Here is a 14355-nt window from a genome sequence, read left to right on the forward strand (position 1 = left end):
ATGAAGTATTAAGCCTATGTCACTTGACTCAGGATTTTTGTTCTACTTTAGAACTTTTTTTCTTTTTAAGATTTTTTTTTTTTTTGATGTGGACCATTTTTAAAGTCTTTATTGAATTTGTTACAATACTGCTTCTGTTTATGTTTTGGTTTTTTGGCTGCGAGGCGTGTGGGATCTTAGCTCCCTGACCAGGGATTGAACCCGTACCCCCTAAACTGGAAGGCAAAGTCTTAACCACTGGACCAGCAGGCAAGTCCCTAGAACATTTAATTTTATTCTAAGGAGTAAGGATAAAAAATAGGCATTTGTGGATTAAAAATAGGCATTTTGTCTTGGTTAGGGTCCTGGTTTATAAGAATGTCACCTTAAGTTTATATATAGTTTACAGATGAGAATATTTCAAGTCATGTAACTTCCCCAGAGATGTGTTTCACAGGCGCACCAACAAGAACAGAAGCATTTTAGTTTAGTATTTTTGTTTCTTTGTTTTTTTTTAAGTGCATGGCAAGATAACTACTTCTGCGTAATCCTTCAGTGTATATGTTACCAGAATTTTACAAACCAGCTGTTACGGAACAGTGGCTTAGTTAGTACATTTTCAGTGTTGCCCTCTGAGCTGAAATAGTACACAAACATACAAACATTTAAATACACGAGATAAGCCATTTCCCCAACTTTCTAACACTAATGAACATTTTCAGTCTAAGCTAACTATGTGAAAAAATGTTAATATAACCCACAGTTAATGGAAACTTTAAAATGTATATATTTGTTTTCAAACTTATTTCAAAGACAAGTGTTAGAAGTTGTTGAGTGTCCTATAAATTATCATTTATTTGTAATATTCTTTTAGGCTAAAATACATAGTGGGAATAGACCAATTCCCCCTGGACCTTAAAGGACCCTGAAATCACAATTTTCTTTCACCATTCCAAGTTCTACTATGAATAGATAGCCACCTATTACCAATTAAAACTATCAGGCTAGTTATCAATCTAGTTATTTAATGACAGCATACTGACTTAACAGATAATGGTTTGTTTCTCAAATTCTATCACACGAAGGTATATACTGTGTGTGGTGATTAAGATAATTCATGAAATCTAATCCAAAATTGCTTTAGGGAATCTTCATCTGCAGTCCTACCTGCAGGAAAAAAGATCAAATGAATCATCACTCCTGTGTGCTCACCATCTGAGAGTATAGAGGAGGGTTGTGAATCAAATAGAGTTTATATAAACCTATTAAAAATTGGACTACCTGCTGGTTTAATTTTGGATGAACCCAAAAGACCAAGGTTGGGGGTCTGATATCTATTTGATGCTTATTACACAGGTTTTGTTTGTTTTTTAAATAACTGTGACACCTCTAGATTATTCCTTGGAAGAGGTGTCTGTGATCCTAAGAGAAGTCAACAGTAATAAAGCATGACTGCTTGAAGAAATAGCTAGAGTACACACCTCCTGAACAAATGGCCCTTTGGTGCCTCTGTACAGGAGATGAAATCATGGTTTTTTAAATTTACAATGACATCTCATTCCACGAAAGGTTGAATTTATAAGGCAAACCACCATGCTTAATCCACAGTTTACAAGCTGATTTCCTTAGGGATCCAACAGGGGATGAAGGGAAAACTGAAAGCAGTTTTAAAAGTTGAACTAACAGTATTTTATTTCTCTGCAACTCTAGGCACACTGATTAAACATGAGATGAATAAAGGCTAAGCAAGAGAGAATATCAACCCTAAGACTAAGACACAGAGGGAGGCTGCACAAGGACTTAGATTCATAAAGCTACTTTCATACCCTTCTTCAGTTGCCTTTTCTGGGTAGAAAGTTTAATCTTAGGGATTAGGTAGGAGAATATCACACAGCATTCGAGCTGGACATCTTAACCTGAATGCAAACCAGGACCTGCCCTCGGTGACTGCCAGTGGCACCCGGAGTCCACAGCTGGCCGGGACGCAGGCACTCCAGCTCACGGGCTGCTGGCCTGGAGAAGCTTCAGAACTCCTCCGGGCCCCAGTTTCTTCTCTGTAAACAAGGGAGTTAGTTATGTCCAATGACCTGAGGCCCCTGCATCTCGAATCCCATGACTCAAAATGTATTTTAATAAGCATCACCACCCACCTACCCTTTAGAGAGCCTCACTAAAGGTCATTAGTGTGACTTTGCCAGTCATTCACAAGCCCGGCAAGAGTCTATTTACCTTAAGAACCAACTCGAGTCAAACCTGACGTCACTATTAATGTAAATTATGATTAGTCGTTTTCAGATTAACTTTCGATTTTTAAATCAGTTTTGTGATAGTCCTTTACCACATGCTAAATGTAAACTGACACAAACAACTATTGCATTGCTCTTGACTTTCTAATCTCTCCAAATTTGTAATGATGTATATATATCTTTCAACATTAACTTTCTCTTCTTTTCTTCTAGTAGCGAAGTAGGCAGTTCTCCCCACAGTACTGTGCTGCCCTCACTGTTCTGCCGCAGGCAGCCAGGGACAGCTCTGCTTTGGCCCCTGATGTGTCAAAAGTCTAATCCACAAAAGTCTAAGGACTTGTTACACAAGATTTTGCTTTGCCCACACATATTAAGCAAAGCAAGTATACATCACAAGTATTCAAATTACAAGTCACTTAAAAGCATTTTGTACATTAATGACAAGGGTTATCATACAAGTAATCTTTTAAAAAATTATCGAACAGAACACCTTTGTGTTTAGACTTGTTTAACACCGTTGCTAGTGATGTTTGTGTTAACACTCAGTGCTCTAGGCCACTGATTGTCAGAACCAGAGGTGGGTACAAGAAGATAAACCAAAAATCATTCAGTGCCCACCGAGGAGAAATAACAGGGGCTGGTACCCGTCACTCAGCACAGCATGTGGAGAAGAGAATGACTCCAGAGGGGACTGAGGACAAGGAGCTCTGCAAGTGCGGTGGGCCTCCTTCACGTCAGAAGTTACTTCCACAGTAGAACTACTGCTGCCGTACTTGAAGGAGAACCTGTGTTCTATTGCTGGTGTTGATCTTCTCATGAAATACCTATTAGCCAACAAATTTCGACAATTTTGACATCTCAATACAGACACTTCAAAAGTGTCTCAAAGACAATCTCATTTTCCTACACAGTAAATACAAACTAAAACTCCACAATAATCATCTTTAGATATTTTACTTAGTACATTTCACAGTATCCAATCCCTCATGAATATTTTGTAGTGATCTCTGTTCAATTCTGACACAAAGTGTGTGATTCCAGTTTGGTTCAGAGTGTGTGATTCCTCTTTTCTCGCTGTTCTAGTAAATTTACTGTGCCTCCTTTCTGATTTTCAGCGTTAAGAACTAAAAAAGGAAAACAACAACAACATAATGTTCTAGTATTAAACATTTTGAGAAACCCAGCCCAGGCAGGTCCCATTGGACATAAATGTCTAGAAGCTGTGTCATAAAGAGAACTATATTTTCCACAGTAACATTACAATTTGGAATTGCACTGCTAATCAAGGACAAGATAGCTGAACCATCTAAAAACTCCATAATTGTGTAAAAGAGTGAAATAACGTCCTGTGAAATGGACAATATAAAACGTACTCTCATGGAACTTTTGACATGATTGTGAACCTTGTGGGTTGCCTGAATCTCTGTTCCTGCACCTCTAGCTGCAAGCACACTGCCTCCTAAAAGCCATTCACAACTTAGGTCAGCTTTCGTGACGCCAAAGCTCTCATTACAGAGCTGATGTCTAGACATGGCTTCCAGCCTCCTTACTCTATCCTTTGATGCACAAAGGACGTAAAAAGACACATCACAAATAAAACCTAAAAGCAAGATCCTCATTTACAACTACTGCACGTTAAATCGTTGACAATTTTATTAAATAAACGACTGCTTTAAGTTCTCTAATAAAGTTGGAGCTAATGCCTCTTTCTTCTAATTCTTCCTGGAGCAAGCAGGGTCTTAAACTATCTTGATGACATAATTTAAAAATGATTTCAACTTAAAATTCTTAAAAGAGCTGACAGAACATTTAGCTCCTTTCCTTTGCCGAACTCCTCAATTTGTTTGAAGTCTTAGCAGGTACAAGGTCAAATCCTTACAAGGACACCTGGGTATAAGGGATGAATGATCCCAAGGCTTCACTGCAAAGTCACACATATAACTTGTATCTGTTTAAAATTCTGACTCCTAATGTGTTCATCTTTTGCATTAAAAAAAAAAATTAAAGAGTCTATGAAAATAATTTAAAAATCAACTTAAGACTTCCAGTTTTAGAAATCCCAAACAACCAACTGTAGTGAGTGACATGCTGGATAAAATATGAAAGATATTTTTTAAGGATGCATTGTTAAAACAGCTTTCTACCAAACAACTGGCCAGAACACTTCAAAAATTATCAATGATATAAATGATAAGACAGAAGGTTCCAGGTTAAAAGACACTAAGTACAATGCTAAGTGCAATGTATGATCCTGGATTAGATCTTGGACCAGAAAAGGGATATTAGTTGGACAATTCAAGAAATTTGAATAATGTCTATAGATACAGCATTATATCAGTATTAATTTCATTTTGATAATTGTACTGTGGTTACATAAGATGTTAACATTTGGGGGACCTGGATGGAGGATATATGGAAATTCTTACTAGTTTTTCTTTTTAACTCTAAATTATTTCAAAATGAAAAGTGAAAAAAATTTTTAATTAAATTAAACATTAAAATGCATTGCCTATGAATGACACTAAAAGGAGGAATCTGAGGCCAAAACTGAAGTGGGAGTATCAACTCCTGAAGGTAATAAGCATCAATGCCAGCTTTTTCCCTGAGGACTTCTGCTGAAGCCTGTAGACTCTGGGCTTCTCCCTTCACAGCTTCAAAAGGTGCAGGAGGACAGGCCCTAAAGACAAGGGCTCCCCTCAAGGTGGAGAGTCAAGAAGGCGATGCCTATATAAAGCTGAAACCCCAAAGGTTTACATCCTTGGCTTAAAGGTAATAGGAAATAAACTTGCAATGAAAGGGGGACAGAAAGAAAGCCTAGTGTGTGGAGTGTGGGATTCTTAACTGCATGAGATGATTGTACAGGTATATACTTAGAACTCATATTTTCCATGTGGTCCAAAAAAAAAAAAAACCCTGAAGGCGACAATCTACTTTATTGAAGGGGTTGTGAGTTTGTAGTACCCTCCTTGAGACTGGCAGAGGCAAACGACCTCTAATCCAATACAACTGTGACTCAGTCCTCAAAGACTTCCCCCAGATAAAGTTCCAAGGAAAGCAGTAGCTCACAGTTAAGAAGCACAAAACACAAGGAAACAAGGGATCGAGGAGAGCCTGCAGAAACAAAATAGAAACACCCACAAAGTTTTCAGATATTGCAATTGGAAAATATGAAACAACCCTGATAGAGAAATAAAAGATGTTTGAAAACATGAGCAAGGAATAAGGGCCCATAAAGAATGGCCAAGTAGAAAGTTTAGAAATGAAAAAGAACAGATAAGGCATAGCTGAAGGAAAAATTTTTGAACTGGAAGGTATTCTGAGGAAATAATTCTCAACACAGATCAGAAAGGCAGAAATACAAAATATGAAAAAGAGGGTAAGAGACACAAATAGACTGAGAAGATCTAATATACTTCTAATCTGAATTAAAAAAGGAATCAAAAATGAAAGAAGGGGCTTCCCTGGTGGCGCAGTGGTTGGGAGTCCGCCTGCCGACGCAGGGGACACGGGTTCGTGCCCCAGTCTGGGAAGATCCCACATGCCGTGGAGCGGCTGGGCCCATGAGGCATGGCCACTGAGCCTGCGTGTCCGGAGCCTGTGCTCCGCAATGGGAGAGGCCACGGCAGTGAGAGGCCTGCGTACCGCAAAAAAAAAAAAAAAAAAAAAATGGATTATTCGAAGAGATGTTGGCTGGGATTTTCCAGAGGAACTCAACTTGCCACATATGTTTTTTTAAAAAGCTGTTAAGAGTAATGTGGTACACTGCAAATCAAGAGACAAACCAATGGAACAAAAATAGAAAATCCAAAAATTAGGACCAAGTACATATAAAAATTTAGTGTTTGATGACGGTAGCACCTCAAATCACTAACTTTGAGACGGTGAATTAGATGGTGTTGGGCCAATTGGAAACACCTTTGGAAAACGAAAATTGGACCCACACCTTGTGCCATCCACCTGAATACATCTGAAACGATTCAACAGATCTAAATGTAAAATATGAAAGCAGAGGAGGATTCTGGAAAGATGGTAGAAACAGTGGTGTAGTTTTTGAATCTCTCAGAGTCCCTACATAAAGCAACTAAATTTAAAAACTCAAAAACTGGAGAACATTTAGAACAAAACTAGATGACAAGGAGTCCTGCAGACCCCCCAAATACAAGCGGTTAAAAACAAACCACGGACAGCGACCCATAAGATAGGGGCATCGAAAGAAAACAGAGGGAAGCAATGGAGCATCAGATGGACCTGAGAACGACAGAAGCCCTAAGAGCCAACAGGTTTACACCAGAAAGTACCTGGGCCAGGGGGAGAACTGCAGCTGGAAGTAGCAGTGTTTCTGCTACTCCCACAGCAAGTGACCACAGAGTGTCCATGGTAAAGACAAAGGAGCTGGTAGAGGCTCCCCCTGAAACTGGCTCCTTTCTGGGTCCTTCCTAGGTAGAGCCCCTCATAGAGAAAAAGCACTGTGTGGAGTGAAGCAGTGGCTGAGCAGGACAGGGACAAAAGAACCAAAAGGTTCAGATGAAAGTGGGGAAGACCCCACTGGCCAAAGAAGATGGGACAATGTGAACTTCCAAAAGGATAATAAGTGCAACTGAGTGAAACCTGTCAGAAAGGTTTAAATCCTCAAGTTTATATTTTTTAAATGGTCACCTTCAGAAGATGAGAGGAAATAATTCCTTACTGTGAAAATTGGTAAATTTCACAGTAAATACCAGTGCTTAGGAGAAGCATTTATCCTGCCTATGCCATATGAACAATACCACTGACATCTATTTATAAAATATTCCAATTAACAAATGAAATAGGAACAGCTGAATTAAAATACCACCTAGGTATCAGCTGGTGATCTGCAGGAAATAGGGAGGAAAGAAGAATACACCACACCGAACCATGAATACACAATCAACACTATCCAGATTGTGGGAAATTCCAGGTCAAACAGCTGTGGCTCTTGAACAGACTGTAAACACAAAAAGAGAAAGGAATGGAGGGGGAACCTGGAGACTCAGAGACTTAAAGACATATCAAATTTAAGAAAACGGGCAAGACTAAACTGTGGTGTCCAGGGATGCCCACTTGAGTGATAAACCCATAAAGAAATTCAAGAAAATGCCGAATGGAAAGGTCAGGATAGGCATTTCTGGTACAGGGAGGGAAGGTGCTGGGACAGGACAAGCAACAGAGAAGGAGCCTCAGGAGGACCCCCCAAGTTCTATTTCTTGACCAGGGAGGCAGGGGGCAGTTACAACGTGTTTACCTTCTAAAAACTCACTTGTTATGTGTGGTTTTGTGAATCTGTTTTATTTCACAATGGAACCAAAAGAAAAATCTGACCGCATACTGAACAAAAACATGGGTGAATTCCTTTCAAGTCTAGATGAGAAAACTATGACTCACTATCTAGTAAAAGAAAAGACAAAAATTTTTGAAACTTTCACATGGCAAAAAACCATAAGCAAAACCAAGACACACTGCCAGGCAGTATTTGCAACTTAAGTCACAGATAAAGGCCAACCTCCCCAGCATATAAAGAGCTCTTAGAAACAGAAAGAAACACCAAGAGTCTGATGGAAAAACGAATTTCAAAAAAGAAAACCTTATGTCCACAGTGATAACTAAAACAAGGGGGGAAGACAGAGTCAGTGAGAGTGTGTGTGTGTGTGTGTGTGTGTGCGCGCGCGCGCGCACGCACGCTCACATGTGTACACGTCAGGGGTGAGGGGGTCCTTAAAGAACGGCAGTTAATAAATGTGAGGAGTTATTATTTAGACAACGGTTTTCAATGGATGGTAAAGCCACACTATTTCAAAGCATCCCCCTCTAGACAATGTATTACACAGGGAATATGGACCTTTCCAACGGAGAGACCTGGTGGGCACCACCTTAACCAAGGATCAACCTGCCATTCCGTGCCTCCTGGTGGGAAGCCAGAGGAACACAACTGCACCTATAAAATGTTCAACCTGAATCCAGTCACAAGAGGCAGACAGATCTGGAATCTGATCATCCTGCAGCTGTCCTGGACTCCTCAAAAATTCAGAATAACAATAACACAAAGTGCTACTATAAACAGCTGCCTGGAAGCTCTGTGCGTGCATCAGGGCTTTTCAACTGGTGCTGTGGAGTAACGAAGCAGTGAACTATCATTTTGTTGGGAAGTCCCTAAATGTCACTGAAGACAAATCCTCACTGATTCCTGAGGGCCTGAGCCCCACATCATATATGCAGACTTTCTAACAGGTCTTCGTCGTGGCCTTTTCAACCCTTCACCTCCCTCCACTGCCCCTACACTCGAAGGCTTCTGAAGAAAACAAAGTCTTCTAATGCTGGATTCTTTACACTATTATTGTTGGGATTTGGCGTACAGTCACTGCAAAAGTGAAGGACCACAAAGCAGAAATGAATGAAATGACCCCACCACCACCGTTAATTACCATTTCCGTTTCTGTCATTCCCCGCAAGGGCTGCCTGCTTGTCTGTTTCAGATTCTGCCTCGTTTTCATCCATGTTGTAGTCATCCTCTGCTCCCGGTTTTTGCTGGTTTCTCCCTATAAAATTAGCAGAGTCATAAAACGTAAGCTACATCGTTTTCTCTCTCGATGCCATAGGAGCACCAGAGCCCAGGTACCGGGATGGTCCCAATCCTGGTTTAACAATCAGATCTTTTGGCTTCCTCTCAGGAAATGAGAGGGACGCATGTGCTTGCTTCCAGGGCGAATACCGTGCAGGAGTTCTCTACTTTTGTATGCCCCACTCCAATTCTGAATCTGTACAAAATACGGCCCTAAATAAAGGGCTATATTCCAGGCTGGAAACGGGGTAACTAGCTCACCAAACCAAAATCCCAGTTTTTTAAAGAGACAATCAACTCAAGGTTAAAGGAAGGAACCACTGTTTTCGGAAACTACGGGTTGCTCGTTAATGGCAGCCATCTCCTTAGAATGGTTCACTGCCCCGAGAGAAGGAAATGCAGTGGCTACTGTGAGCCGAAGGATAAAATTTTCACAGAATTAGATCATTCATCACCGCATTCATCCCTGGAGAGAAGAGCAACCAGAACAGAAGATCGGGATAGAATGCATTCAAGAAATGTACTCGTAGGGTTTAATGTAAACATTTTATATCTGTATATAGGTAGGTAAATAAAATCTTTTGTTAAAAAAAGTATGCCTGGAAAAGGCAGCTCTAGTTCTATTTCCCTGCACTCACCGCCTGAAGTGGAAACAAAGCCCAGGCCTGCGTGCCCTGTAGCTTTATTCTACTGATCAGACCATTACCGCTGACCTAGGACGAGGTGTGACACACAGCCCCAGCAGTATCTCAGGCCTACTGGTAGCGGTTACACTTGATGACCAGCTACTGAATGGTCTGAAATTTGAGTACCAATCTGATCAGTCACCAGAGTTTCCCTTTTTCTTTTTTCCCCCCAATTCTTTAACTGAAAACTTGTGAGAACACACTCGTCAGAAGCTTGAGTGAAAATTAAGATTTAAATGGAATCAGGGTAACTTCTGCAAATAAGTACATTCCCCAACTTCTGTCACTCAATCAGGCTCAGAACACAGGTGTCTTCCGTCTAAGCACTCCTGGCTTAGCTAGGATTGAAATTTTCCCCATCTTTCAGGGACCAAAATACATCCCAGAATATTCTGCTAATCTCAGTTTCCCACACTTTTCTTTAAGAAAGAGAAAAGTCAACCAAACCAGAAAGGTGGGATTCCCACGTCACTTTTCTGCAAGGCTCAAACGTGCGTGAAACTCCGTCTAGCCAATCCTTCTGTCCCTCCTTCCTCCATCTGCTCGCCAGACACCGCTGGTGATGCCGCATGAGGAAGTGCAGCAACAAAGGTGAGGCGCGGGGTCCACCTGGCAGGAGACCTATGTGTGCTCAATGCTCAGCTCCCATCCCAAGGTCTTCCACCTGGAAAGCCCCCTAGGCTCCCTGTGAATATTATTTCTAAAAGTTCCAAGTGCTGGGAGTGACGGCTCTTCTGTCCTGCCTCCTGCTGGACAGCGCATACAAAACAGACAAAACGAACCACCAAACGGTGACCTGCTGTTTGGGAATCTTCATGGCTGCCCATCCTGCGTCAGGAAGGAGGCTGAGGACGCGGGTGCCGGGTGGACAATGTCACCCACCTTCCTCGTCGGCATCCCGCTCCTCCTCTTGCCCATCGGGGATGACGAGCTGGTCCCGCTCAGGGCTCTCCATCTCCTGATTCTCCTGGCTTGCCAACAGGGCAGCTGGCACCTGTGGGGTTTGGCCCAGTTCTCCGGGTTCTCCACGGCCTTTTCCGCCCACATGTCTGTCTTCTTCCACATTCTGCTCTCGCCCCGGCTCCTTCGACAGCCCCAGGCTGTCCCTCTGAAGCTCCTCCTTGCTGACGACCTGCATCTCCTTGGTTCCCTCTGTGCACAGAACATAGTTAGCTGTGACCTCACTAGCAGTTAAGACAAAACCAGAAACCCTCGTATCACTCAATTCCCAGAGCCTTCCCAAGGACTGTGGACCGATGGGGCAGGTGGATCATTTCTTTTGTGGCCTCAGCAGACTCCAGGCCTCTCTATGCCCGCAGCTCATCTTCAGAACCACCAGGAAGAGGAAATGTCTTAGCAAAAAAATTCAGACTAAGTGATCTGGCTCACAGAGACACCCTGCAAGTGGAGGAGGCTGCACTGCTGACGTTACCTGATCGTCCTATTTAAGACGAGTGCTTGGGAGCCAACGACAGCTGCCTAGGACTCAGCCACGTCCCCTTAATCCCAGTCCCACCACTGTCCTGAATAAAGGCTCTGCCTGGACCTTCCTTTACAGAGCTGCCAAAGAACTAGGCACTTAGTTTACAATGTGAGACATCAGTAAGGCAGAGAAAAAGCCCGTGGCCCCAAGTCCAGGTGCCAGAGAGACACTCACCTGCCACCTGCAGCCCCGTTACCGAGTCCCCACCGGCCGCCAGCAGCACACTCTGCCCTGTGTATTTGTGTGGACTGGAGGGCATGACCCGCTGCTATGCTTTCTATTGGCACGGGACCCTGAAGAGGGCTTAAACGCGTCATTGCCAAGCTTCACTTACCTTTCTCGCCTTGTTTCTTCAAATCCAAAGCCGCCTCAGAACTGGGGACTGGTGTCTGGGGCTCGCTGTTGCTGGGCATGTTCCCTCTTGCTTGTGGCACCTCTGCCTGGGGCAGGCCTGCTTCCTGCGGCCTGGGCTGGGGCTCACTGGGGGCTTGGAGCTGAAACAGGAGCACAGGCAGCCAGGGGCTCCATGACCATAAACCTTCAACAACGCTGAGCAATGCAATGGACCCACTACGTCCTTCTGATGAATACGAACATGGAAACCCTGAGAAATGCCATACTCTACCCCGGTCATGCCCTACCACCTGGCATAAAGCAGAAGATCTGAGGCTGGGTCCACATCTCCCAGAAAAACCTTTTAATAAGGTATTAACAAGTAAGCAGAAGATCAATAAGGCAAGAGAGGACTTGAACAACATGACAAACCACCTGAACAGTCACCTGCAGAGCACCCAACCCAACGAGAGCAAAATACATTCTTCTCCAGGACAGACAGATGCTGGGCCACGAAACAAACCTCAACAGATTTTAAGTGTTGAAATCATACAATGTATGGTCTCCAGTCACCATGGAATGAAATTATAAATCAACGACAGGAATGAAATTTTTTGAGAAATTCACAAATATGTGGAAATTAGATAACATACTCCTAAATAACCAATGGGCCAAAGAAATCACAAGGAAAATGAGAAAATACCTTAGAGAAAAATGAAAAACACAACACATCAAACTTCTGGAAGGCGGTTAAAGCAGTACTAAGAGGGACATTTACAGGCCTATCTAAGGAAAAAGATATATCTCAAATTAATAACCTAATCTCTCACCTTAAGATACTTGAAAAAGGAGAGCAAACTGAACCTAAAGCAAGGAAGCACATAATAAAGATTAGATCAGGAATTAATGACTTATGGAAAAGAAAATAAAGAAAATCAATGAAACCAAAAGTTAGTTCTTTGAAAGATGAAAGAAATTGACAATGCTTTAGCTAGATGAACTGAGAATAAAAAAACCTCAAATTACTATAATCAAAAATGAAAGAGGATAACACTACAAACCTTACACAAATAAAAAAGTTTTATTATAAGGAAATACTAAGAACAATTGTTTGCCAACAAGTTTGATAACTTAGCTGAAACAGACAAGTTCCTAGGAAGACACACACTACCAAAACTGAGTCAAGAAGAAGTAGAAAATCTGAGCAGACTTATAACACAAGAGACTGAAGTAGTAATTTAAAAATCCCCACTCCCCAGAAGCCCAGTTCCAGATGGCTTCACTGGTGAATTCTACCAAACATTTAATTCTAAATCTTCACAAACTCTTCCAAAAAACAGAAGAGGAAAGAATACTTCCCAACTCATTCTATGAGCCCAGTAATTACCCTCATACCAAAGCCAGAGAAAGACATTACAAGAAAACTATAGACCTAATATGAATATAGACCCCCAAATCATCAACAAAGTTCTAGCAAATCAAATCAAGCAACATACAAAAGGATTATACACCATGGCCAAGTAGGATTTCTCCCAGCAATGCAAGGTTAGTTTAACATCTAAAAATCAATTAATGTTAATACCATGTCAATAGCATAAAGGACAAAAACACATGATCATCTCAATGCAGAAAAAACAATGGCAAAATCCAACAGCTCTTCTTGATAAAAACACTCAACAAATTAAGAATAGAGGGGAACTACCTCAACTTGATAATGTGCATCTATGAAAAATATATAGGCATACCTTGAAGACATCGCAGGTTTGGTTCCAGACCACTGCAATAAAGTGAATATCGCAATAAAGCGAGTAACGCCAATTTTTTGGTTTCCCAGTGCCTATAAAAGTTATGTTTACACTATACTGTAGTTTATTAAGTATGCAATAGCATTATGTCCAAAAAATGTACTACCTTAATTAAAATATACTTTATTGCTTAAAAAAGGCCAAAACAGTTACAATAGTAACATCAAAGACCCCTGATCACAGATCACCGTAACAAATGTAATAATGAAAAAGGTTGAAATATTGTGAGAATTACCAAAATGTGACACAGAGACATGAAGTGAGCAAACTGGAAAACATGGAGCCAATATTATTTGCTCAACACCGGGTTACCACAATCCTTCAATTTGTAAAAAAAATACAAATATCTGTGAAGCACAGTAAAATGAGGTATGCCTGCACAGCTAACATCAGACTTAATGGTGAAAGACTTAATGCTTTCCCTCTGTGATCAAGGACAAGACAAAGATGTCTATCCTCACCACTTCTATTTAACGTTATACTGGAGGTCTAGCCAGGGATATTAAGCAATAAGAAGGAATAAAAGGCATCCAGATCGGAAAGGAAGATGTAAAACTATTTTTAGATGACATAATCTTAATACAGAAAATCCTAAGGAATCAAAAAAATACTATTCAAACTAATAAACAAGTTCAGCAAGGTTGAAAGATACAAGATCAATATAAAAAATGAATTGTATTTCTACACACTAGCAATAAGCAGTTCGAAAATGAAATTAAGAAAACAATTCCATTTATAACAGCATCAAAAAATACTTAGAAATAAATTGTACAAAAGAAGTGCAAGACTTCTGAAAATTAAAAAATATTATTCAAAAAGACTTTTAAAGGACTTAAGTGGAAAGACATCCCACATTCACACAACAGAAGACTGGATGTTGTTAAGATGGCAACGTTTCCCAAACTGACGTACAGACAATGTAATCTCTGTCAAAATCCCACCTGGCTTTGTTGAGGACATTGACAAGCGGATCCAAAAATCCATACAGAAAGTCAACCAGTGCAGAATAGCTAAAACAATCTTGAAAAAGAAGAACAAAGTTGGAGCAGTTAAAGCTGCTGATTTCAAAGCTTACTACAAAGATACAGTAATCAAGACTGTGTAGTATGGACATAAGGACAGAAAAAGAGATCAACAGAACAGAACCGAGAGTCTAAAAATAAACCCTCATATTTACAGTAAACTGATTTTTTGACAAGGATGCCAAGGCAACTCGGTGGGGAAAAGAATAGTGTTTTTTTTTTTT

At 41.0% G+C, this 14355-nt stretch overlaps 1 protein-coding gene across 2 annotated transcripts in view; it reads right to left on the reverse strand.

The window, feature by feature from the left end:
* Positions 1-1644: 1644 nt before the first annotated feature.
* Positions 1645-14355, reverse strand: part of GOLM1 (golgi membrane protein 1) — a 54586-nt gene continuing 41875 nt past the window's right edge. Inside the window, exons 7-10 of one of the 2 annotated variants that reach the window (XM_082656822.1) lie at positions 11306-11465; positions 10371-10640; positions 8666-8779; positions 1645-3049 (exon numbers count right to left, since the gene is read on the reverse strand). In XM_082656822.1, the coding sequence (XP_082512948.1) occupies positions 3039-3049; positions 8666-8779; positions 10371-10640; positions 11306-11465 (555 nt within the window). In that variant the 3' untranslated portion in view covers positions 1645-3038. Of the gene's footprint in view, positions 3350-8665; positions 8780-10370; positions 10641-11305; positions 11466-14355 lie in introns of both variants that reach the window. The other variant, XM_082656823.1, reaches the window with a different exon arrangement.

Source organism: Grampus griseus (assembly GCF_964374135.1).
Source record: "Grampus griseus genome assembly, chromosome: 6".
NCBI classification, from domain to species: Eukaryota; Metazoa; Chordata; class Mammalia; order Artiodactyla; family Delphinidae; genus Grampus; species Grampus griseus.